Raw genomic sequence first — 25514 nt, forward strand, 5'->3', positions numbered from 1 at the left:
TCCACACTGCAGCGCGACGTCCCGTCTCAAAAGTACCCCAGTTCCGGCAGAACAATCGCGCAAGCCAAGCGCGACAGAGGTAGGAGAGTATGTGGAAATATGTATCACAATGGGGCGCAAACTCGGCTAAAATTTTTTATTGAATTTTGAGGTAGTAATGCATGATATTTGTTTAGCTACGTATGTTATGCACCCTGAGTGAGTTTGGCGCTTCCACATTTGAAATTCACTGAGAAAACGAACTTAAACAAACAACGACGATATTTTGGCCCGCCGTAGGAAGTATATATTTCCACATCATCTCCTACTTGTTGAAGAGCAGTTTGTTTACGTTTCGGCACCCGAAAAACTTTGGTAAAAATATCAATTAAAACGGAGTTTGATAACTGAATTACATTTGTGAAGGCTAGAAATAAGGGATAAAACGAAAAATCCGATGTTTCGTGAAGAATATTGCTCGTTTTGTTCGCGTTTGTGTTTCTTCTTCTTCTTCTTTCGCTATGCGAGTCGGGGTATATCCTCCTACGCTAAGTCGAACGTTTGTTCCCTTACTCGGGGTCCACACTACAGCGCGTCGTCGCCTGACAGGAGCTGAACTCCATATAAAAAAAACCTTGCGCGATGTCGTGCGAATCGCGCTAGATTTTTTTTGCATGGAGTTCAGCGCCTGTCAGGCGACGTCGCGTTACGCGACGGTGCAGTCTGGAAAGCGTGTATGGAGTTCGGCCGCCTGTCAGGCGATCGTCGTGATTTGAATTTTCCGTTAAGCAACCCGTAGACGTTGCGAACTTGTACGCGCGAACAATTTGACAACCTGGCATTGCCTATGTAAAGGAAAGGAAAGGAAGATATAAGAGGAAATCTTCCTTTCCTTTCCTCAACATAGGCAATGCCAGGTTGTCAAATTGTTCGCGCGTACAAGTTCGCAACGTCTACGGGTTGCTTTACGTTCCGTTTCGTTTCGAATCCCATTTGCCGGATTCTAAAGATTCGAATCCCTTTTGACGGATTCTAAAGATTTGATTCAATCCCATTTGACGGATTGTAAAGATTCGAATCCCTTTTGACGGATTCTAAAGTTTTGATTCGATTGGAACTCGAATCAGATTTGATTTGTTCAGGATTCGAATCTGTTTTGATTTGTTTGGGATTCGAATCTGATTTGATTTGTTTAGGACTCGAATCTGTTTTGATTTGTTTGGGACTCGATTTGATTCGAATCCCATTTGACGGATTCTAAAGATTCGAATCCGTCAAATGGGATTCGAATCCTTAGAATCCCTCTAGAGATCGAATCTTCGAATCTTCCGAGTCCCGATTCTGCCAACACTAATCGCTTCAGCTTGTCAAACGCTCGCAGAGCAGCGAGAAAGCAAGCTCATAAGTAGGGTTTAGTGTAAAAACGGGTTGCTTATCGTGGGAAAAGTGCGTAAAATGCGTGAGTTGACCGTATTTTGTTTCTGTGCAAAGTCATAAAACTGTCTACAACTAGGTCGTTGGTCGTAAGATTGTACAAAGCAAATCGCTTGTTCGGTCTGGCCCTATCGAACAAGCCTACCTTCGACTCTGTCGGTGCTGACGTTTCCGCAAAAGGCGCCTTCCAGTAGGCACCCTCGTTCGCTCCATCCAGGGATGCAGAGCAACGTAATAAGGCCACATATTCGAACGGTAGTGTTTCGAGCGGACTATTTTCGCCACCGTATCTTACTTCCCTAAATACCTGACATCGATCACTCGTCCAACGGTCCGCAAACCCCCCACACATCGCGTTACCTTGTGTCGTCAATCGAGTGTGTCACCGCTGCGGTGCACCTCGCCGTATAGCTGTCAATCTGCCGTTGCGGAGGTCGTGTGCGGTGAGGAAGTGCTCGGTCCGCTACCACTTAAAGCGCCAACGAAGCAAAACAGAAGTAGAAAGAAGAAGGTCTCGCGCTCCCCGGCACAAGAGGTTTTCCGGTCAGTCGTGAGGGGAGGAGAAAGGGGGTCTACTCTGTGTTACGCCAAGAGTCGAGTGGAGAGTAGGAAGCCCATCGTCCGGTGGTCCCGTGATCGAGCTCATCTGTTTACTGGCCCTTCCATTCGACGGGCGGACGTACAAGTATTTCACGCAGTGTGCATTGGTGCTCCCATTTTCCGTGCACCCCGACGAGAACCATCGCGAATGACATTCCTCCGTGCGCGGCTGACGGTTCGCAACGCAAAAGTGCACTCTTGTCTGATGATTCAAGGGTAGACGAGGAAAGGGCTGCCTGCGCGTAGTTAGTTTGTCGGATGTATTTATGTGAACAAGCGCCTTGATACACCCAGCTGCATCTCCGATGCAAACTGTATCATAACCATCATAAGCTAGTGACTATACCAATATCGTGCATTCGCGAACCGCACGACGATTCCCCGATCTGATCGGATGCCTGCGCCCCATAGGCCGTCACCATCGGAGTAAACATTATCGACGCATGTGGGTGTGTGTGGACGGTTGTGTCGAAAAAAGTGAAAACGTGCGCGGTAGGTGGTGACGAGCGCCGCTGGCCGGGGGACGACCTACCGAAGAGTAGGCTTATTAAACAGTGGTGTGTTCATATTCATTTGAGGGCACACGCAAAACAACGTAACACATCGGCAAGAGCTGTGGAAGCACGAATTAGTGGACCAGCATCGGGTCTTATCACAAACGCCAGCAACCATCGAGGCAAAACTGCATTCTAGAGCACCGACGGTTTCGCGACGGCAGTCTATCTTCCTTTGCGGTCTGGTCTGCTAACCCGCGATACGTTCGAACACAGTGAACTAAGCGCATCACAATCGATACAACCCAGGCACCGTATACGCTGGATTCAACTGTACCGCATATCATCGAACCGTGTGCAGCGTAAGAACAAATCTCCAGGATGGCACTCAGTCAAACATCGGTGGTAAGTTTCCGATTGCGACACACGGAAAGGGCACATATCGTTTGTACTTGATCATCGTTCGCTAAAATATGGCACACTCTGTACGAAAACGGATTACCACGGACTGCTTTGTAGTAGGAAGAGCAAACAAATTCGTACATTTTTAACCGACACTAGATAGATTCTCATTATCACGGCCCCGTTATCTTGCGCCATCTGATCGATAGCGAACTTCGTAAAGGGAAAAGGAAAGGCTCGGAGCATGTGTTTAAACGAGGCTAGTGTTAAAATGTGTTTTATGCTCTGCACGTGCAAATGATTCTAAGAGGGCGAGCGATTGGTGATAAGATGATAATAGGAGGAAATGTTGTTCAAAATTTTCTTCTCGGCGGTACTTTGTAGTACGCGAAGAAAAGCGAAAATAGGTGGAGTCGACGCAACAGATTGTCTCGATAGCAACCCCGTTGTTAGGGAGGATTTTGCATTCTTCTGCAAATCGGTACCATATGGTAGTGTTGTACTATGCAGAAGAGAACTAAATACGTTTTTTTTCCACATGGAAAACATTAAATCTTTTGCTAGCGATGTTTTTTTTTTAGTTTTTTAATATGAATATTCGTTTGTTTAAATATGAATGAATTAAAAAAAGGTTTTGATTGTTTGGAAGTGTGCAATTTGTTAATCTTACCAGCCAATTACTATGTGATTTTTGTGCTAAACATGGTTGTCTCTTCTTACTCCCGCTCGTTATACATGCTTTTCATTGTTCAGATACAATCGGCAATTTTACACCTTTTTTATCTAGATTAAATTTAGGAATTATCAGCCATTTCCGTCGTGGCGATGTCATGTTCCGGAAAAATGTAGTTCCTCGTACGTAGTACGAAAATCCCCGTCCATTTTGACGCATCTCAGTGTGCTTCTGGCCCTTTGTCCTCGGGCCCTCCGAGTGGCAGTTTTCGCTTATCAGTGGCTTCATACATGACTTTACTCTTGTCCCGTACCTGGCCCGATCGCTTAGACAACAGAGAATGCCCAAAAGGGCAACGACGACGATGGGCTGCTTCTTTATTCTTTGTACACGAAACTTTATAAAAACGTGGCAGGGTTATTTCGTACTTTGTTTACTGTGTAAAATTGTGCACACTTTTTGTGTACAACACATGGTTCCAATGCAATGTTTACCTTTTCGTTAAAGAACTTCGCCAAGGGTGTTTGCTTGCCCTCTGGTTCATTCCATAACCCCACACAATATCTTCTCTTCGTTGAATGTAACTATTTTCCTCTTTTCCTAAACCACGCCGTTAATTGCCTATCAAATTCGGTTATCGTTTGCAAATATTTCCAATGTTTATTTGTTCCCCAACACAGATGTGCGTATTTCATGGCATGGAAACCAATTGAGAACCTCGCCGTGGTTCGTTTTGTGCTTTTGAAAGTCTAAAACCGACCATAGGCCCCCATGTCTCTCGTCACAAGAAAACCGCAAACTTCCTTCGAGTGTTGTTATCAAATGGGGTGGTAGGGAGAGGAAATACAAACAAAAGTGGGATTCGGTTTAGTGGTTAAAATGTACCCTGTTTGCATATTTTGATGTTATCACCAGCTTGACCCTATGTTTGTTATGATTTTTTGAACTTTTCAATGTGTACGATGAAAGTGATGAATAAGTATGATTAGTTTACCATTTACATGTACGTGATGTTTAACACGCATATTGCATAATACGATGGTTTTATTTGTTTACGTTACAGCTGAAGGTGTACACTACGGTCATCGACGACGTAATCGCGGGCGTTCGTGACGCCTTTCTCGACGATGGCGTTGACGAGCAGGTCCTACAGGAGATGAAACAGGTCTGGACATCGAAGCTGATGTCCTGCAAAGCGATCGAAGCTGCGCCGGATCCACAAGATCAGCAAGCACCGTCCATCCTCTCACACAGCACTAAGGTATGAGGATTAAATCCGATCCGAATTTCCATCCCGCGAACAAATGCTAACGAAATGTGTTTTTATTCTATACGTACGTTGTGTGGTTTCCTTTTAACTGGTTGATTTGTCGACGTTTGCCGTATTCCCGGGTGTGTGTGGTCCGTTTGTAGTCCGTGTCGCATTCAAAGGTAGGTTGTTTTTCGGTGGTTGAATGTTTATGTAAAGTGAAGCTCATTGAAAAGCGTGCATTAATTTTGCTCGGTTTTATGCATTTGCAGTCCAACGGAACAAAGAAGTCCAAGGCAGCGGCAGCGGCGGCGGCAGCATCTGCTTCGGCCGCGAATAATCAGCAGGAGAATGGAAAGGCCAACGCCAACAGTGGTGCCGCTAACAACACGAAGGTGACACCCGCAACAAACGTAGATCCGTTGGCCGATACAGTCGTTCCTTCCGGCGGCGGCGGTGCTGCTACCGCTGGTTCTAATGCTTCTAACGCCACTCAACAGACGATAAATCAATCCCATCAGCAGAATGCGGCAGCGGGCAACAATGTCGCCGGCAATGCGACCGCGCCAAGCGCCCCCTCGAGCGGCGGCCAGCAGCAGCAGCAACAGTCCCAACAATCAGCGTCGGCCCCGGCCGCCGTTGTGGCCGCTCTTGATCCGAACAAGCTGGTCGCCATACAGATAACGCTGCCCGCGCAACCCAACGTGGCCAACAGTCAGCCACGGGTGCTGACGATACAGGTGCCGGCGTCGGCGCTGCAGGAAAACCAGCTGCAGCAGGTGCTGACCAGTCCGATCATTTCCTCCATCATGCCTCTACCGCCGCACATCGCTTCAACTGTTTTGCAGCAGCACGTGAATTCCTATCTGCAGAACAGCAGCATTAGTGAGTGCAACCGCGATTCTTTTCTCCAAACAGTTTTTAACTACTGGCTCCATTCCTTTTTTCCAGATTCCCTCTCGATTCAAAAGCAGCTGGATGGTGCCTGCGATGACGATCCGTCGGTGGACGAGCGAGAGATAAAAGCGAACTACACGCTGGTGGAAGTGTCGAGCACAGCAAATCGATTCTTGCTCGATCAGCAGCTTTTAAGCGCGTTGGCAGTCGGTCAAAGATCATCAACGGGCAGCGACGATACTATCACCTCTACCTGCGCCAGCAGCTCCGGTCAGTCGATGGCCGCTAAGAAAATTCGCCGTCGACCACTACGAGTATCGCGAAAATCGTTGAAAAAGGCAAAAGATGAAGGTATGAAGCAGTTGAGCGCATGTTGGGACATGTGGATTTATTCCTGATTTCATTATTTTATTATGTTCTTTTCATTTTAATACATCTTCTCATCGATATGGTAGCGGTCTCAATTGAAATCTGTACCAGTATGCAACTGGATGGAGCAGTCGATACGTCCGACGAGGAAGCGAGTGACATCAGCGATGACAACATTCCGGACGATGACGACGAAGATCTGGATAAGGAGGAAGAGGACGACCTGGAGGCAGAAGGCGGAGCAGAAGAGGAACCGTTGAACAGCGAAGACGACGTCACGGACGAGGATGCCTCCGATTTGTTCGACACGGACAATGTCGTCGTCTGTCAGTATGATAAGGTAAGATGTTCGACTTAATCGCCGATCGATATGACTTAATAAATGTGTTTTCGACCATTATGCGATATTTTAGATAACGCGATCTCGCAACAAGTGGAAGTTCTATCTAAAGGATGGCATCATGCACATTTCTGGGAAGGACTACGTGTTTCAAAAATCGAACGGCGATGCAGAGTGGTAAAACGTTGATACGGTTGCTCGATAAGCAGGGCCGGTTCTGCCTGATCTACATGGTATGTGTTTGTTTGTGCGAATGCGATATCCCAGGGGAACGTTTACAAAAGATGATACAGATCGATGGAATGTAATTACTAGCAGCGTTACTATGATGCGAACGGACAGTCGAATGGGTCACCAACGTGAGCCTTACAGTGGGAGAGGAGGGGCCATTTTCCATGTGAATGAAAGGTGAAAGAGATAAAACAAATAGCAATATACAGGTGAGGAACGAATCAGGAGTCCTTTAATGCTGCTTCTAGATGGCAGTATTTTAGGTATTGTCTACCGAAAAAGATGCACTTATGGCTATACCCGATTCCAACCAACTTTTCAACGCTCACCGACCAGCTAATGAACCAAATAGTAGGGAAGCATTTATCTCGTTCGATGATTTCAGCATTGTTAATCCACCATCTCCACCCCCAACCCCCAAAGCACCAACTTCAGGGTTTAATTGGACTGTAGCAAGCGAAAGAACCCTGCATCAACTATACGATGTTTTTAATGTAATTATTCTCGACAATGTTTGCCTTTACCAGGAAACGGGATGATGTTGTTTCGCATCATTAAATGATTTACATTTTATACCGCGTTATGATGGCCAATTTCGCTTTGAGTTAAATAGATGAACAGAAAAAGCTTCATTTCAGTTCTGTAATGATGCATAATACTTCTAACAATGGAGAAAAAATGCATTTTAAATTGAACTTGAGTTATGGTTTTGGTGTATTCATCTTATAAGCTTTTAAAACATAAAGCAACTCTACTCTGATGCAAACAACAAACGTACGTATATAGGTTTGATTACCGGAACCACAGCCTGTCTGAAACCCCGATACGGTTGGAAGCATCGTTATGATGAAACAAACAAACACACCAGCGCTTCTGAAAGTCTTATAAAAAATTGTCGATTTAATTAATGAACGGAATAGAAAACCAACAAAATACTTGTGCCCTCGGTTACAAGTCATAAGTGCTCATAAACTAAAAATATACAATCACAGGCTGCAGTTTGACGATATTGAAATGTGAATAAAATCATGAAAGGGATAGCGTTCGCCGTTCTTGTGTCATTGTAATAACAAAAAGTTCTTCACACAACCCTTTCTACGTTCACTGGAAAAGGAACTAAGAATTTTTAGTACAGTAAAGAATTTCGTGCAACCGCCAATGAATCACAGTGGTTATTTTGTTTTTTTCTTTGTAAGTTTACATGTTTTATTTGTCTATGTATTCACTTCAACTTGTGTCTTTTGTAGAGTCCTGTCGCTATTTTAGATTATGGTTTCTTTTTTGTGCAGCACGTGGTGCATGATAACTTTTGGGTAGAGAAAACTTTGTTAGCAGAGAGTAGATTTTTTTACAACGATAAGAAACGAATGAAGACGTTGGTTTTCATTGATAAACAAAACATGTTTGTGTTTACGAAATGCATAATAAAGATGGAAAAAAGTTCAACGTATCCTTTTTTTAAATTGTTCCTAAAGTACGGCAGTTGTCGATTGTAGGGTAAATTTAATTTCGAATTTTCATGAACCAAAAGCTGACATTGGTCCACCAATCCTGGACGGCAGGAGTGACGAATTTTAGAATTTTACTATATTCACCAATTGTAGAAATTATTTTAATTTGTTTTATAATTGATCAAACCCTGTAATAAAATTTGAAAATTCCGGCGCCGCGCCAGTTCTAATTTTCGAAAGTCGACGAACATGTTGACAGCTGTCAGAGATATTTTCATCGAGTGTCAAAGTTTGGCGCGCAAATCAAGAGCAAGCTGCTTGAGGTTTGTCTTTCCGATAATAAAGCGGCTTGTTTGCGCTGTTTGATTCATTTCGTTTTTCCTGCGTTTCGAGTGTTTATTTTGTTAATTTATCTATAAATTCATCATTAAGCATGTCGGTAAGTCTTGGACATCGATGTGGTGGGGACCAAAACATTGGAAAACTTATCAATCCCCAATTTGTAGGACACACCGAGTTCACCAGCACCGAATGTTCCGTCGGACATCGATCGGCGCAACATTCGAGCAGGCATGACCTCACCGGTCGGTGATTTCGAGCCGTTCGAAAATGAAGAAGAAATCCTCGGCGACACCACCGTACGGGAGGATCAGTACGAAGAAGAGGAGGAGGATGGCGAGGAGCTGTTCGGGGATAACATGGAGGCGGACTATCGACCCGTCCCACACCTCGATCGGTACGAGATGGACGAGCTGGACACGGAGGAGTACAGCGAAATCTCGCAAACCGATCGTGCTGCGGCCGAAGCGGAAATGCGCCGTCGCGATCGTGAAGCCGGTGTGCACCGCGACCATCGCGATCTGTTCTATGACAAAAGCGACGATGAAGATGACATTCCAAGGGCTAAGCGCCGAGCGGCTGAGAAGGCGGCCGAGATGGGTGCGGGCACCGAGACGGAGATGGACACGGAAATGGTGGAGTCGATCGAAAACCTCGACGACACCAAGGGACACAGCATCAAGGAGTGGGTCTCGATGTTGGCTCCGCGAACGGAAATTTCCAACCGTTTCAATAGCTTTCTGCGTACTTTCGTGGACGAGAAGGGACACTACGTTTACCGTGATCGCATCCGACGGATGTGTGAGCAGAACAACTCGAGCTTTGTCGTATCGTACCCGGATCTTGCGTACAACCAGCACGCGCTGGCGTACTTCCTGCCAGAGGCACCCTTCCAGATGCTCGAAATTATGGATAAAGTCGCAAAGGAGATGGTGCTGAGCATCTATCCGACTTACGAACGAGTTACGAATGAGATTCACGTGCGCATTTCCGATCTTCCGCTGGTGGAGGAATTGCGCACGTTCCGCAAACTGCACCTGAACCAACTTGTGCGCACGCTAGGTGTTGTCACCGCAACCACCGGTGTGCTGCCCCAGCTTTCGGTCATTAAGTATGACTGCGTCAAATGTGGCTACGTGTTGGGACCGTTCGTGCAAAGTCAGAACACGGAAGTCAAACCCGGCTCCTGTCCGGAGTGTCAGAGTGTCGGCCCCTTCTCGATCAATATGGAGCAAACGTTGTACCGGAACTATCAGAAGATTACGCTTCAGGAATCGCCGGGCCGCATTCCGGCTGGTCGGATTCCACGCAGCAAGGATTGTGTCCTTCTGGCCGACCTCTGCGATCAGTGCAAACCTGGCGATGAGATTGAAGTGACCGGAATCTACACAAACAACTACGACGGATCGTTGAACACCGAGCAGGGCTTCCCGGTGTTTGCAACGGTCCTGATCGCCAATCATCTCGTCGTGAAGGACAGCAAGCAAGTCGTGGCATCGCTGACCGACGAGGACATCTCCACCATCCAGCGGCTAAGCAAGGATCCACGCATTAGCGAGCGTATCGTGCAGAGTATGGCACCGTCGATCTACGGGCACGACTACATCAAGCGGGGCTTGGCCCTGTGTCTGTTCGGGGGAGAATCGAAGAATCCGGGCGATAAGCATAAGATCCGCGGAGACATCAACATTCTGCTGTGCGGTGATCCTGGCACGGCGAAATCGCAATTCCTAAAGTACACGGAAAAGATAGCCCCGCGCGCTGTCTTCACTACCGGCCAGGGTGCATCGGCCGTCGGTTTGACGGCTTACGTACGCCGCAATCCAACCACGCGCGAATGGACACTGGAAGCCGGCGCACTGGTACTGGCAGACTTGGGTATTTGTTTGATCGACGAATTCGACAAGATGAACGATCAGGATCGTACCTCCATTCACGAAGCGATGGAACAGCAGTCGATTTCGATTTCGAAGGCAGGTATCGTGACGTCCCTGCAGGCTCGTTGTGCCGTCATTGCGGCGGCCAACCCAATCGGAGGACGCTATGATCCGAGCATGACGTTCTCGGAAAACGTTAACCTTTCCGAGCCAATCTTGTCCCGTTTCGATGTACTTTGTGTGGTGAAGGACGAGTGTGATCCGATGCAGGATCAACACTTGGCACGGTTTGTTGTAGGTTCTCACATCAAACATCACCCGTCGATGGTGGACGTGGTGCCCGACTCGCAGCAAACACAGGACACTATGCATATACCGCAGGATCTGCTGAAGAAGTACATCGTGTACGCGAAGGAGAACGTACACCCGAAGCTATCGAACATGGATCAGGACAAGATAGCCAACATGTACTCGCAGCTACGGCAGGAGTCCCTCTCGACCGGATCGCTCCCCATCACCGTGCGTCACATCGAAAGTGTGATCCGAATGTCGGAGGCACACGCTAGGATGCATCTGCGAGACACCGTGCAGGATGTGGACGTCAATATGGCCATCCGCATGATGCTGGAGAGCTTTATCGAGGCGCAAAAGTTCAGCGTGATGAAAAAGATGCGCTCCACCTTCCAGAAGTACCTGTCGTTCCAGCGCGATCACTCCGAGCTGTTGTTCTTCATACTGCGCCAACTTACGCTCGACCAGCTGGCTTACATGCGCTGCCGCGACGGTCCACGTGCGACACACGTCGAGGTGATGGAAAAGGACCTTGCTGAACGGGCTAAGGCAATCGAAATCTTCAATCTGAAACCGTTCATAGACAGCGAGCTATTCCGGCGGAACGGATTCACGTACGATGCCAAGCGCAAGGTAATCGTGCAAATCGTTCCGGAAGCGGCCGAAGCGTAGTGTTGTTCCCAGGCTATTTTACTATCTTATTACACAGTTCTTTTTTCCACATAGCCGCTAATGTTTATTTACGTTTATGATTATTTTTACACGATTCTCATTTTACGATTTTTGTACAAGACGATAAGGAATACTTTATGAATAAATGTGTGTGTTGTCTTCAATTTTGAGGATTAAATAGTTGCTAGGTGTTCTTTGCGAAAGTGTTACGGTTGTGGGCAATACAGGCCAAATGCGGCAAGCGGGGGGCAATTTGTAGAACAACGAATCACTTTGTTTTGCTTTACTTTCCATTTCTTGCACTATTGTTTTAAGGTTCAAGTTTTACTAGGACGAACCCTTTAAATATAACAAGACAGATTCTGTTTGTTTGGACAGTGACCGAATACAGTCGAATTTACTATTTGAAATCAAAGGACGGTGTGGGCTAAAAATGCAATTTCCACAATTTTTTCAAAACATTATTTGATGATTTAGATATGATTAGAGGAATAAATAAAAACATATCCAAAAATGGGAAACCTTGGCTGATCTGTATTGCCACCGTGCTAGTGTGGATACTAGTATGGGACCTAATACCTGAACCTGATCTAATATTGAAAAGCGAAACTCTTGCTATATTTTAATGGCATCTACTGCGGTTATCGAATCAAATTGGATAAAGCAAAGCTTCATACCGTGCTTACACCTACGGGTATTAAGTGGATAGTTTAATAGGAGATGTGAGGACATGTATTACTCCCCTCCTTTACGGCGTTTCTTTTTTTTCTTCCGCTCATCCTCCGATGGTGAAGTTTCGTCACTGTCGCTACTGGAACTGCTAGTTCCGCTACTGCTATTGTTGCTGCTTCCGTCTTTCTTCTTCTTTTTGTTCTTCTTCAGATCCTTTTTGGAAACTTTAGTACCTTCCTCTTTCTGCTTCCCATTGGAAGATTTTTTCTTCAGATTTTTTGTTTTTCTGCTAGCCTGCTTTTCTACATCTTCGGATGAACTCGAACTGCCTTCGGCGCTACTACTGCTGCTTCCGTTTGAGCTGCTGCTCGAGGAACTTCCACTAGTACTGCTGCTGCTGCTGCTGCTGCTGCTACTGTTGCTGGTGCTACTGCTACTACCATCGCTGTCGCTGCTACTGCTGCTACTGCTACTACTGCTGCTGCTGTCGTCGCTGCTATCCGAAGAGTCGGACGATCCATTTGGGTTTTTCTTTTCTTTGCCAGCTTTCTTGCTACCAGCCTGTTTCGCATCCGAAGACCCGGGTGCTACTTCTCCGCTGCAATTAAACAGACATCCCGATTAACCCACTGCTATTCACTTCCCAATGTGGCATCGTTAACTCACTTCTTTGTGCCTAATTTACTCAAGTTTTTTTTCAACACCTGGGTCCGCGATGACCGGTGGAGATACTTTCTTTTGCCCGTACACTCATAACTCCAGTGGCCGTACTCGAGACATTTTTGGCATCGTACTCCTTTGGGAAACGCTGCGGCTAGTTTCGCTTCTCTGTGGATAGGAGGAAGATAACACAATATCAACACACACACCGAGCACCTTTACAAAGGACCACTGAAAACCAATGGGCTAGGAATCCGATTTTTTTCTTACTTCTGCTTCAGGGCCAACTTTTGAGCTCCCAAATGCATATTGTTTCACTTTCTTCTTCTTCTTCACTTCGTCGAGGATTTACTCCAGTACGGCTATTGAATCCAGCTTCCTGGGCCTTCGCAAGCTAACCTGGAGACATAGACCTCTTTATGTTAAGGACTGGCAACTAAAGGCCATATGTCCTGATTTTCTGTGGTTTTCGATTTTCTGTAGGCGTCGCCTTTTGACTGCCACCATGCGGCCAGGAGCACTGCTAGCCAACCACGCTAGTGCGCAGTCAAAATGCGGCTGTTCACCCGCCGTAACGAAAGGAATATTTCCTTCCGTTTGTCAGATCGCACGAAACTCGTGATCCGCTTGATTACTCAAACAGCACGAGATGTGCGTCGGCTAGGATTTCTCTGACTTGAGCTCCAGCTCGGCGGCACCACGCGGCCGTGCCTAAGATAACCTTACTTTTCAGCTAACCCTTTCAGGAAACCTCGTGCACTGCTAACCATCCGCTCTGATGCGACGCCGAACTAGAACTGTTGTTTCACTTTGTGGCTGCTAGAATTCGTATTGCAAATGTACCGGCAGCGATGGAAGGTGCACCCTGCTACATTAGTAAACAAATTTGCAATGTCAATGTTTTCATGGAAATTTTCTATGAAATTGTCTCAGATGGTCATACGTGCTATGTACGAAGAAAAAGAACGCAATAAAACCACTCTAAGCTCTCGTTTGTTGCTTTGTTTAGTGTGCAGATGGCCAGCAAGGAAAGATAAATGGGTTGTTAGCGTATTTCAATCAAGATTTCCATCGTTTAATATCGTCACCAAAAGTGAAAAAATATACCTCTTAGCAAATTAACACTATAACCCGACAATATAGACCTACACGCATCACTGAACTGTCAAACTTGTTATCTTTGGGACCAGTCAAGCGCTGGTGTAGAAAAGTTGTTTTCATTGTGCGTTCGATACGTCCACAGAGCGTTGAGAATCCGTGTTGTGCAGAAGAGATTTTCCACCCATCTTGTGAAAATTAATATTTTTCCAGTGCGTAGTGCAATCATTGAAGTGCAGTAAAGTGTTTCACAGTCCAACTCGGCTCGAGAGCAGCGCGCATAGAAAAACCCAAGCAGTGTAAGAAGGAAACCACTTGGTGCAGATTGGGTTGCCTTGACCAAAACAGCAGTTTACATTGGGTGTTTTCGTGGCGGTGTGAAACAAATTGGCCACCTCAAGCAAACAAACAACGAAAAAGTATGATTTCTGAAATTGCTAGTATTATCCGCTAGGGTAGCTGTAAAAATTGTGTAGATAATTAACTTATTTCCGTGTACGTAGGTTGAAGGGAGCAATTTTGCGTGCCCCAATCATACGCTCGCATTATTCTGCAGATATTTCGCCAGTTATGTACAGCACACATTCCTCCTCCCTTTTGCTATCGATTTTTCTATCCCAGCATGTTCCCCACAATAACAGGACAACGCATAGCGGTACCATGGAGGTTGGGGGTGGTTCATAAGTAAATGGCACAGGACATACAATACCAGTGCAGAAGGATAGCACTCCTTTCCTCGTGCGATAATGGTGTATTGACTTTCTTTTAATGTTTGTTTGACAATGTGCGGATTATGTACTGATACCGTACGTCTATTAGGGTTTATTAGTCTAAATCAAATTACTTAATTGCGCATTTGAAAAATATTTCCCATACTATCGATTTTTCGTCCGAGCGTATAATCGCTCGTTGAAGGGAAATGTTCAATTTCTTGCTACGTTCCAGTAACTTGAACATTTTTTTTGTTTGAAATATTTTTCATCAATGGTCGCATACATTGAACTGGTCAGTTTATCCTTTTCCACTCCACGATTTTCCATACACTGAGATCATGTTTAAACAGCTGACAGTTGTTTGCTTTTGCACACATTGATGAACGAACGATGAATCATGATTGCCTCTATTTCTGTAGATAAAATGATGTAATAATAATAATTGTGTTAACACTATCGCTTTCCATTTTACAATACATTTGATTTGTGTTTTGAATGGATTTTTTAATTCGAAGAAACTATTATCACATTGTTTCCATGGCTTTTGATTCATTCGTTCGGGGATCGTTTATGAAAACTAGAATGCATCGTTTTCTGCTACAAAAAGTGTCCAAATTGGCATCACATAATCCCACTGTCGGTGCAATCCCGCATCCGTCCTTCAACGGTGGACACAAATCATTCCTGTTTCGACATCATCGTCCGCGCCGCTCTCCTCCGGCTGTATTGCCATTTGGACGGTGGTACGCATGTCGAATGGCACGATTCAGTCGAACTCGGCAGCGGTCGGAATGTCATAGCCCTCTGGCGTTGGCTGTCACGCGGAACCGTGGTGCTGGCACGCTTCCACCCCCGCCACATACGGCCGAAGCGAGGGTGTAACTGTAGGGAACGGGTTTCCCATTCGGAAAAGCACTTCCCTCACCCGTCCTTCACGTGTGTGACGTTTGTCACAACGGCCGTAGCAGCATCATCAGCAGCAGCGAATGCGCAATGCTGGCCAGGGAGCTTTCGGAGAAAGAGATAGAGGCAGAAGAAAAAAAGGGAAGAGAACTTTAAGTCCCACCGGGCCGGAAAGACCCGAAGCAGACCCGAGTCACAGACTGCGCTGAAAATTTCCTCCAACGGAGGAAATTCGATCAGTTAGCAAACGTGACCGTGCTGTCGCTGCTGGACGGAAGTAACTCTTAGCTTCTTGCGCTGTCGTTTCCGGATTTGATCCTATCGGTACGGGGTTTCCAAAGTTGCAAGAAACGTGAAACACATAGTGAAAAACCATTGTGCAAATAAACACGACAAAATAATTCCTTTCTCCTGTGTGTATACGATGGGAAAATGGCATTTATATCCTCCTTACACATAACGTACCGTTTTAGCAGCCTTGTTTGCTTCTCTGGCTAGGATTGTCAGAAATTTGCCTGTCACGTGTCTGCACTGGTATACGCGCGTGAAAAATGTTGAACGACGATTGAAAAAGGAGCTTAGTATTACAATAGATAGGTTTTATAAGGCGGTGCTTTTTCCTTCAATTGAATTGTCGAATGTCTTTTAAAATTGATCTTGCTAAAATCACTGCTTGTGTAGAAAAAGATTTTTTTCCCATCGATCCCTCCGTATTCTTGTGGTTTTCAACCGAAAATTGCTTTTTGGAATTCAATTCGACAAACACTCTTTTCCATCGTCATTATTTCCTTACAAATTGTATGACAAAATTGTTTCAATAGGCACATCGATGGGCATAGTACCATAATGGCGTGTGTGTGCGTGCCTTTATCCTTGTACTATCGGAAGTGTGTTTGCGGATGTCTTCAAGAGGACGAAAAAGCTCGCCATTGCCGAGTGTCGCTTTGGGTCGATTGCTCGAGTAGCGCGACGATGGTCCGCCGTCACCATTTGTTGTCACTCCTCCCGGTTTGCCGGTTTTCCGCGAAACTTCACTGCCCTGCGAGGCCACATAGTCCTGCCTCATAACGGAACCGTATCTCCACATCTTTGCGGAGCTTTCGGGCTTTGCGTTCGGGCTGTTCCCTTACGTGCTTTCCTTTCCCTGCTGAGAGCACTTGACACTTTAGATGTGTGTATTGGCATTGTGGATGCTCTGGATGGGTGTGGGTGCAAGTGTATGCCAGTGCCTTCGTGGCTACAGCGCGTGGCCATTTTTTTTTACTTTGCAGAATATTATGCTCCCCAATGAATCGAATGGAGATTTCGCCAGTTTCGCTTCGCTCTCAGAGTTTGGCGTTTAAACAACACACATATACTAGAGTCCTTTTTGCCATACACACACACACACACACACTCGCATTCATACACGCCTGTATGGCTAGTGTGCCACTTGGAGCATTATCAAAGCAAGCTTAGTCGTTGCTGCGCTGTATTGCAAGTTGTAGAAAGACATCGCAGTGCAAAAAGCGGAAGCACCCAGTGTAAGTCAGCTATCGTTGGTCGCTTTATTCGCAATTGTTTCGCAACGGCATTGTGCAGGCGCCTTGCGGACTAACGTCCTTGGTCCTTGGACCATTGGCTCGGGGGGTTTTCCTTCGCTAACGGAGAAGAAAAACGTGGCTTGCTGGAACATATTTGATGGCTAGGTCGACTTTCTCTTAACTATCCTTCGTGAAACAGGGAGTCATTGTGAAATTTAGTGGATTGTTCGGAGACAACTTTTACAACTGTCCTATATAATCTGTGTTCTGAAAGTCCGCGCGTGTGCATCCATCGTGGTCGCTAATGTTCTGAAGCCGCTTTAGCGTTGTGCAATCAAATCGACGAGCAGGAGGGCAGGGTTGCTGTGTTATATTTATTGGAAGAACGTTTTCGGGAGATTTTTTCAGCATCCTTCTCGGGTTGAACAAACAGTGACCGTGCGCACCTAGCTTAATTATATCCTTTAAAGTTTCACACCAAAGCAAGGCAGTAGCGATTGGATTAAGGTTGTACACAAAAATAACACCCGCCATAGGCAGACACCTTGTGCACCGAAGTAACGCGTATCAGAGTGTGATCACCAATTCCAATCCCCCCACTCGTCACTTCTGTTGCAGTGAACATGTTTTCCGGATTAACGAATCAAGTGAGCTCCTGGATCGGTGCGGCCAAGGGCGAACCGCAGGACGAGGAGGTGCCGACACCCCCGAACTCGGCTGCCACGACTGCGACAGCGACCACTTCCGGTGCAACGGCAGCGACAACTGCAGCCGCCGACACGACTGGCGCAGCAGCAGCTGGCGGGGACGGTGGTGACAAAAGGTAAGAAACTGACCTTCTTCGGGTAGGTGGAAAATGTTAACCACGTGAGGTTGGTCATATGATTTTTTTTTCTGCGACCTTTGCTTCATTAAAGCGAAAATTTAAACAATAAAATTTTACTATATTCAGAACACATTTCTATAAAAAAAATAATAGCAATAAAATTTCGCTATATTTACAATACACAAAGAAGTAAAGAAAGCTAAAGGTCCCTTCTAAAAGACCTTATTTGCTGCATCGGATAGAATTTTACTAGATTCGGAAAATTTAAATCACATGATGCATATCTCCCTCGCATCGGGATTTCTCTCCAACTTCATTTGTGCTCTTTCGCTCAGTTTTCGCTGTCATAAGCTCTCCCTTTTCCTGTTTCGCTGACTACTTTCCCCAGCGAATGCGCCGTTGTCGTCCTCTTTTGCTGTAATTGGAAAGTTCGATAAGCTCTAGCGTTCACGCTTGCCAACTTTTCCACCCGTTTGCTCACGTTCTCTGTGAACTCTCTGGTCGGGATATTTCCTACTTTGACAGTTCCCAAAATAGAGAGTTCTACGAGGCGTATATTATGGTTGAATGATTTTCGGTACAGTATATAAAAGACGAAATAGGATATAAAAGTAATAATAAGTCCATTTATCATCGATAGGTAAACTTTTGCAGTCGTTTTTAAAAAAATCTAATAAATTAAATCAAATTGTATTGTTTATTAACGAAACATTGCTATCATCAAATATTCCAACTTAACATAGTTCATGCTTTGAACGATGCTATACACGATCACTATTTTTGCATATTCATATTGTCACGTGTATACGCATTATCTGCTGAGTTTGTATATAAAATAACTTTAAGCATTATCCATGTTTATGCTATGCATTTTTCACGACTTTCGACATTAAATTGTTGATAGATTTTATGGTTTAAGTCAAATTCCTTGTTTTTGACTGACATCAAGAAAACCACATAAATGGGATGCTAATTTAACGTTATCACAAATCAAATTCCCAACTTCAGCATCTCCAAAACCCCTTGCCGTCAGGATAACTGTGTGTGACGTCAGTCCATATCAAGCGTGGTATCATTAAGCGGAAAGAGTGAAGCAAAAGAACGAGCTTAGAAATGTTGGGCACTCAGTTCCTGCTCATACCCTCCCGGTCGTGTGAGGTGAAGCAAAATTTATTCTGACGTATCTCGTCTAAATTTATTACGCTTTTTCCATATCCTCAGACGAACGTTCCATGATGAAATAAACTCAGTGATACAGGGATATGTTCCACTGATAACATTTAATTTTTCCACCGCTACCAATGCCGGCGAGCAGGAGTTTCGCATTTGCTTGCTTTACGTTTTTTGGCAGAGTTCTGTTGTGGCTAAGCGTAATGGGAGAAAATAGAGTTACGTATCATTTGCTGGAGCAAAATTGAATTTAACACCCTTTTTCTCTGTTGACAGGGATTTCTTTTTTCACGCTTCATTTATGATCGTTTCACATAGCGTAGATGTTGGAAGATGTAGAGATGAAAAACAGCAAGCTTGTTATTCCTATCAAAAAAAGACACAAGAGAAAAGTCTAGAGTTTATCGTGTTTTGAGCAATCGATGAAAAAGCAAAAATTGTACGAAAATAATGGGGTTCCCGTCAAACCTGATTTTGGAAAATTTTGTAGAATAAACTAGTCATTACTCGCAGAGAAGTAATCTTAATCTTGTATAATTCTTCTGACTTATGTTTAGATTTAATATACGTATGTTAGGAAACATAAATAAGTTCCATATACCTACATGCATTTTCCCGTCCATGCCGAAGGTGCCGATGGGAAAAAATAAGATTTATTTTTCACACTAGAAGAGATTTTTCCCAGTAAAATGAATTAACAAAATTCGAACATTTTGTTTTTCGTAGAAGTAACATAGATATATTTCGCACAAAGGTCGGATGGTCTCGTTTACCTCGTGCTACCAGGATTATCCGCTATTGGTTTACCTTCCATTCAATTCCTCTTTTCAAATGAAAAACGCTACCACCGCTTGAGAGGCGATGGCGAAACCTTCAATAACGTTTATTGCCCCATCGACCTGCATAACGTGTGGATGTTCACTCGAAGTGATATTATTAGCTGTTTCATTTCTGTTTTGGGACATATTTCAAACGTACCCAAATGGGTGACAATAAAAAAGGACCTCACCCCGAGGCAGCCGACGGGGCCACCTGTAACAGCATCCTTCGACAACTCGAGGGATTATTACGTAACTGGGACTCGGTTTCTAGACGAGAGAGAGATTTTTTTTTATATCCTTTAGGAATGCAATCAACGTGTACCGCGTGGTAAATCGAGTGGTTTTTACGATTTTCACGCAATATGGCACAATTTCGTACTGGAACTGGACGCTCAAGTGGACGGTCGAAAAGAATGTTTTTTTCTTTCCTTCCGAGCGATTTTAAGAAGTCTCATCTATACAATTCTGTAACGCAAACGACGGAAGGACGGTGAGCATGTTCGGTATAAAATTTCGTTTGTCTCGTTATCGTTTGCCATCAACGTGGCATACGATGAAGTTTATTTTGTTGAACTGTTGACGCGTTGATATAAAACAAACAGAAAAATAAATATTTTTTCTGCAATCGATCATCTTAGAAAAAACCATTCTAAATAGCAGCTTATCTGAAAAAGAAATGTTTTGAAGGAAAGGAGTATTGACAACGGTTCAAAATATATATTACTTTAATATTTGCCGAGGGATATGTTTTGGATTTTTTTTCTTTGGCATTTGTAATCGTAATGGAGGCGCCCGGTATTTTTCGTAACATTCATTGAAGCCATACCAACACTTGATCAGATTAAACTTATAGTTATTAAGTTTAAACGTTAAATCAAAAAGGAAAATCGCGACTGTTTTTGTGTAACATTAGTTTACTGGAATGTAAGCTTTTGTTATTCATACGTTTATTACTCTAGAAAGTTACTGCTGAAAATTTTAGTATGACAATAACGTAGAGATGAACGTGGCAGATTGAGATTTATGCTTATATTTTATTAAATTTCATTTTACACTGTGCGCGCCGTATTGTAATTTACACTTATAATTATATTGTAAATTTACATGTTCAATTTTCTCATAAATTACCTGGGGAATGTTTTACAATGTATTACATATATTTGACTGGTTCCAGTGAAACTGAAAAGGCTCGTTTGCATTTACTTATTCGTTTGTGCAACGATTGTCTTCCATCGTGTGTATCAACTAACAGTTTTCTTGACATTTTCCATTTGGGTGTGGCCAGTTCCCCGTATAGGGGAGGGTTCGAACTCGGTTTGGGCTCTAAACTACATGGAGTACCTCAGCGCCAGTGGGTCGATATCTTAACCAGCGTGACCGCTTCCCGGATACTTTTCAGTTTTTTAAATACATTTAGAAACCATAATTGTTTGTGTCTGCCATAAATTCATAAACTTCAAATCTAGACGACGTTATCTTTTTGTAGAACATTTTTCCGTTCAAACTGTTTCTTTTGTGCACGGTTTGTTCCCGCGCCCGTTTATTCAGGCAAGTTGTTTCTCCTGCCGCCAAAAATCGCTTATGATTATGATCACGTTCACACGAGTAAATGGAATGTGTACGGGCTGGTTCGTTTTTCTGTCTTCTGCTAAGCACTCTTCAACACATTCTGTTAAACAGCGGAAGCATTGTGCTGAGAGCAGAAGATCTTTCTAAGGGTATCCGTGCTGGCCATCGATTGATTTTTTGTATCATAAATTTAAAGATACACGGCTTTACGTGTCCTGGATGGTGATGTTGGATCATCGATGGTACAACACCGTTCGCAGACCGAAAGGAGACCACCGGAGTATCGAATTTTCTGAGTGAATTTAGGGTACTGCAGAGAATGGTGCGCGGGTAACGTTGAGGGGTGATTTATTTTTAAATTATAAAATATCTTGTTCACGTGCCCCTTTCTGCTCTAAAATTAGAAGGCGCTGTCCCTCTGTTGCTCTAATGACTCCCTAAAAGGACGAATAAATGGAAGACGTGTTTTTGGTGATGTGAAAAATCAATAGCCATTTTCACATCACAAAAAAAAATGCCCTACAAAACAGACCAAGAAAGAGCTTGGTAATGTAAGCATCGAAATAAATTCCAAGATTAATTTTTACATTAGATGGCAATATTTGAAAAATTGTGTATATAAACTGCATTAAAAAAACTGCAATTCACAGCCTCCGCAGAAAACATGAGATTTTCTGTGTAGATAGTTTATTTTCGTTGAAGTTTTTTAGGTGTTACTGTAGTGTAATTACTTAATATAATGTTATTATTTAATGTCGTTTTACTACAAGTATAAATAGTCAAAATTTGTATATGTTATGTTTATTTTTATATGCGTTAAATAAACACCTGGGTGTTCAACTTTGAGCAACAAAACGTTCAAAAGTTATTTGTCACACAAGCAAAATACATAGTAAAATAACTTTATTATTACTCAATAACGCGAATACATTGAACTGAAACTTTTTATTAATCATTGAATTTAGCTTGGTTCAAGTAAAAATATCAAATATTTTTCTCATGCATGTTTGTTTTCTCTCGTAACATTCAAAAGCCTGCAGGCTATGTCCATTTTTATGACGTTATGTTGTTATACGTCCTTCGCAAATACATTTTGAAATGTGTTTTGCTTATGGTGGTGCGTGGATGCGAATAAATATTTGTCTGACCTTTCGCCAGCCGCTGATTGGGACTTCATAATGTCTTCATGCATACCGGATCGATCAACCCGGAAGGTAGCTTTAAACTTGGCAGTTTTTATGTCGCAAGATATAGGAGGTTACGCAAACCGCACCAATGAAAGGCTTCTTTGAATAACCTTCGGTCGATTGGCTTTTGTATTGCTGCATCAATTTCCAATTGCTTCCATGATCCATTTTATGTCTTAGTTTTTTTTTTGGCTAGGGTTAGCCCGGTTTTATACTCTGCGATAAATTGGTGTGTTTTTCGGGAGTTAATATTAAATAGTATTTTTGCATTTTGTAAATCAGATGTGTGACATTTTAACAATACTATCCTTATAATGGCAATCTTCTTCTTCTTGGCGTAACGACCTCTTGGTCATGCCTGCCCGTTAAGGGCTTACGAGACTTGTTTCCCTGTTGTACGTGGATAGTCAGTCCTCTCGTACAGGGGAGGGTCCGGTCTCGGTTGGGATTCGAACCCTTGCCGTCGAGGTGCTGAGCCTCGGCGCTCATGGGCCGATTTTTCTAACCGGCGCTACCGCTCGGCTGTCGCGGACCCCCTTAATGGCAATCATAACTGCTTTTAGCTGGTCAGTCTTCATATAACCAAATTAACGAAACTTGTTCTTAACACTGATATGTTAAAGTTTTTTATTGGCAACAATTTAACGTATTTTATCGTTCTTCCTTTCAGCCCCACCAAAGGAGGTGTCTTCTCCGGTGTTTCATCGAAGGTGACGGGATGGCTGGGCAATGCCTCGATCCCGTCGATGCCAGCGATTCCGACGGTCTCGATGCCCGCCATGCCTGCGATGCCTTCGATGCCCTCGATCCCGGGCCTGCGGAAGACGAACCAGACAGACGAGAACGGCGGCATCACGAACGAGGGTCTGGTCACATCGCCCGAGAAGGCGAGTCAAGGTATTGCCGGCTCGACGGATGCTGCCGATGAGGAGGACCGGTCAAGGTATATTAGGTAAATGGGCCTATACATAATTGATTGAAATTTGAATTCCACAGAGTTCTGTGACAGGGGGCGAGAGTACATTAGCGAGAGTTGGATAGTGTCAGGGCGCGATCGAGCGAGCGCACGCAATAATGGATAGAGAGTGGTTGATCCGATCGGTTCGAGAGCACTGTTGTTGTTGTTGTTGTTGTTGTTGTAGTGTTGTATGCATTAATCTTGAGAAGCAGACGCACCCAGCTCAGGCGAAAGGATGTGATTTGGCCATTACAAGCCCACTGGTGAACCGTTGTAATTTCCCGAAATTGCTTCCACGGTGGCCGGGCAAGGAACGATTCCACCCCGATTAATCCCGTAGCAAGCGACTGCTAGAGCTTTACTGACCATGACAAACGTATCGCAGATAAAAGTATCAGCGCAGCCCACAGTAATTTTCGACCAACTTTTGTGGACCAACTCCAGGCATCCAATAGCCTAATTACAAGCTAAGCCGTAGATGGGTTTCCGTTGCTCAGGCCCCCCGAGCACCATCGGTTTCGTAAACAGGACCTCGTCTCGTATCGTTTCACTGTTGATAGTGTAGCTTGTTTTTCTAGATGTTCCGATGTTCCGGTGTTTATACTTGCTATCTTTCCATAGTAGTTGGTACTAAATTTTCTAGTTTCACAAGATTTCCATCATAGTAATTTCATTATAATACTATTCCAATCTTAAAAAGCTTAACACAGTTCCTTATAAACTTATTTATATCTTGAAGACGTAAACATTTTATTATTCATGCACCCTTTTCTGTTATTATGCTTCAATATGTCGTCGACTTGTCTATCACAATGTGATCCAGTTTTTGGTTTTAGATTGAGATTTTGATGCAAAGTGCTCTTTTTTCTCAAAAATGTAATTCTTTTTCCTTATATCTGCATTTTGCGACACAGGAAGTATGTTTCTAATATTCATTGGATTTGATGAATGTTATTGTAACACCTCAGTAATGATAACCCCAATACCCTTCTAAATAAAGCAGCTCCTAATGTTTCCGATAACATCTGTTTATACGATGCCGGTATTCAACTGTCCCTGTGGATGGGCGAGAAACCCCAGAGAGCGGAAATTTGACGCTGGTTGGTGACAAATAATAAAATGTTAATGAAATCATTCAGCACCCCTGCCCGCCCTTCCCTCTTGTGCATGCAGAAGTGTTTAGGAAAAGAAAACCACAAGTTTTTTTGTTATCACGATGAATCCTTTGCACGCCACTCTTAACAGCTTGGTAGGAAAAAGGCGAGAAGCGTAACATAGGGACAATAAAATCGTTGTTTCCCGGAACTAGGCAGGAAAAGTAAAACAGAACCCAATTATCTGTACAATCTGTTGACAACGGTTCAACCGTCGGTCCCAAGAGAGGGGGAACAATTTTGTCACGTAGCGTTCGTCACGGCGTGGGCGGTTGACATCGGTGGATGGGTTTTGTTTTCCGGCGGCATCATTTCGTTGGACGCTTTGGAAGCCGCCCGGCAGTCGGTCATTTGCTTGCACCGCCAGGCCACCACCGTAATATCTCGGTAGGCGGCCTCCTGCCAGTTGCTGTAATTGAGTGGCTGGGACACGCAGCTTGGAGGGAGGAAATCAAACCGCTGGGTGGGACGAAGCGATCGGCCCGCCAGCCGGCACAGGTCCGTTGCGGGTGACTTACCGGATGTGCGTCCAGCCGGGGCGTTACATTAAAACTCTAATCAAATCCCGCCTGGACGGTGTTTTTCCTTTTCCTTCTGCCTCTTGCTGTTGACGATGCGCCTTTCCGGTAGCTTGTGATGTCTGCATGCAACTCGTTTACTGTCTTTGACGTGGCTGTTGCTGCTAGGGATTGTCACCAGGAAGCGTCTGTGAGTGATGCTAAATGGAGAATTAATTTAGATTCGTGTCTGTTGTCTTCTCCATCTTATGCTACTCCCGTGGGTGGAGACCCAGCATTAGGTTTCGTCTGCAACTTTTTTTTTCTCGAGTTGCTTATGCTGTACTACTTACAGAGGATAACCACCGGGTACTTTTTATACAAAAAAGATTATAATTAAATAAAATACAATGGCTCCCGCTAAAAGACCAAACATTATTTAACTTGTAATTATATTCGGTTTAG

At 44.2% G+C, this 25514-nt stretch overlaps 4 protein-coding genes across 6 annotated transcripts in view; 3 read left to right on the forward strand and 1 right to left on the reverse strand.

Moving 5' to 3' along the window:
- Positions 1-1388: 1388 nt before the first annotated feature.
- On the forward strand, positions 1389-8118 carry LOC131259596 (transcription initiation factor IIA subunit 1). Of its 2 annotated transcripts, XM_058261131.1 has the most exons (7): positions 1389-2912; positions 4646-4843; positions 4996-5013; positions 5104-5716; positions 5783-6079; positions 6184-6437; positions 6511-8118. In XM_058261131.1, the coding sequence occupies exons 1-7, from the start codon at positions 2889-2891 to the stop codon at positions 6616-6618; spliced, it is 1512 nt and encodes a 503-aa protein (XP_058117114.1). In that variant the 5' UTR covers positions 1389-2888; the 3' UTR covers positions 6619-8118. The 2 variants fall into 2 exon arrangements, with proteins under 2 accessions (XP_058117114.1, XP_058117115.1); XM_058261132.1 differs by lacking the exon at positions 4996-5013.
- Positions 8119-8422: 304 nt separating this feature from the next.
- Positions 8423-11481, forward strand: LOC131259589 (DNA replication licensing factor Mcm2). Its single transcript, XM_058261119.1, has 2 exons — positions 8423-8558; positions 8626-11481. Exons 1-2 carry the CDS (start codon positions 8553-8555, stop codon positions 11296-11298), a joined length of 2679 nt encoding a protein of 892 aa, XP_058117102.1. The 5' UTR covers positions 8423-8552; the 3' UTR covers positions 11299-11481.
- A 125-nt stretch (positions 11482-11606) lies between these two features.
- Positions 11607-13517, reverse strand: LOC131259601 (zinc finger CCHC domain-containing protein 10). Its single transcript, XM_058261136.1, has 4 exons — positions 13431-13517; positions 12901-12939; positions 12637-12798; positions 11607-12568 (listed from the first exon to the last, which is right to left on the reverse strand). Exons 2-4 carry the CDS (start codon positions 12936-12938, stop codon positions 12034-12036), a joined length of 735 nt encoding a protein of 244 aa, XP_058117119.1. The 5' UTR covers position 12939; positions 13431-13517; the 3' UTR covers positions 11607-12033.
- A 323-nt stretch (positions 13518-13840) lies between these two features.
- Positions 13841-25514, forward strand: part of LOC131259595 (synapse-associated protein of 47 kDa) — a 31204-nt gene continuing 19530 nt past the window's right edge. Inside the window, exons 1-3 of one of the 2 annotated variants that reach the window (XM_058261129.1) lie at positions 13841-14147; positions 17486-17690; positions 23111-23392. In XM_058261129.1, the coding sequence (XP_058117112.1) occupies position 14147; positions 17486-17690; positions 23111-23392 (488 nt within the window). In that variant the 5' untranslated portion in view covers positions 13841-14146. The remainder of the gene's footprint in view (positions 14148-17485; positions 17691-23110; positions 23393-25514) is intronic. The other variant, XM_058261130.1, reaches the window with a different exon arrangement.

The sequence above is a fragment of the Anopheles coustani genome, chromosome 3 (assembly GCF_943734705.1).
Source record: "Anopheles coustani chromosome 3, idAnoCousDA_361_x.2, whole genome shotgun sequence".
Lineage (NCBI taxonomy): Eukaryota > Metazoa > Arthropoda > Insecta > Diptera > Culicidae > Anopheles > Anopheles coustani.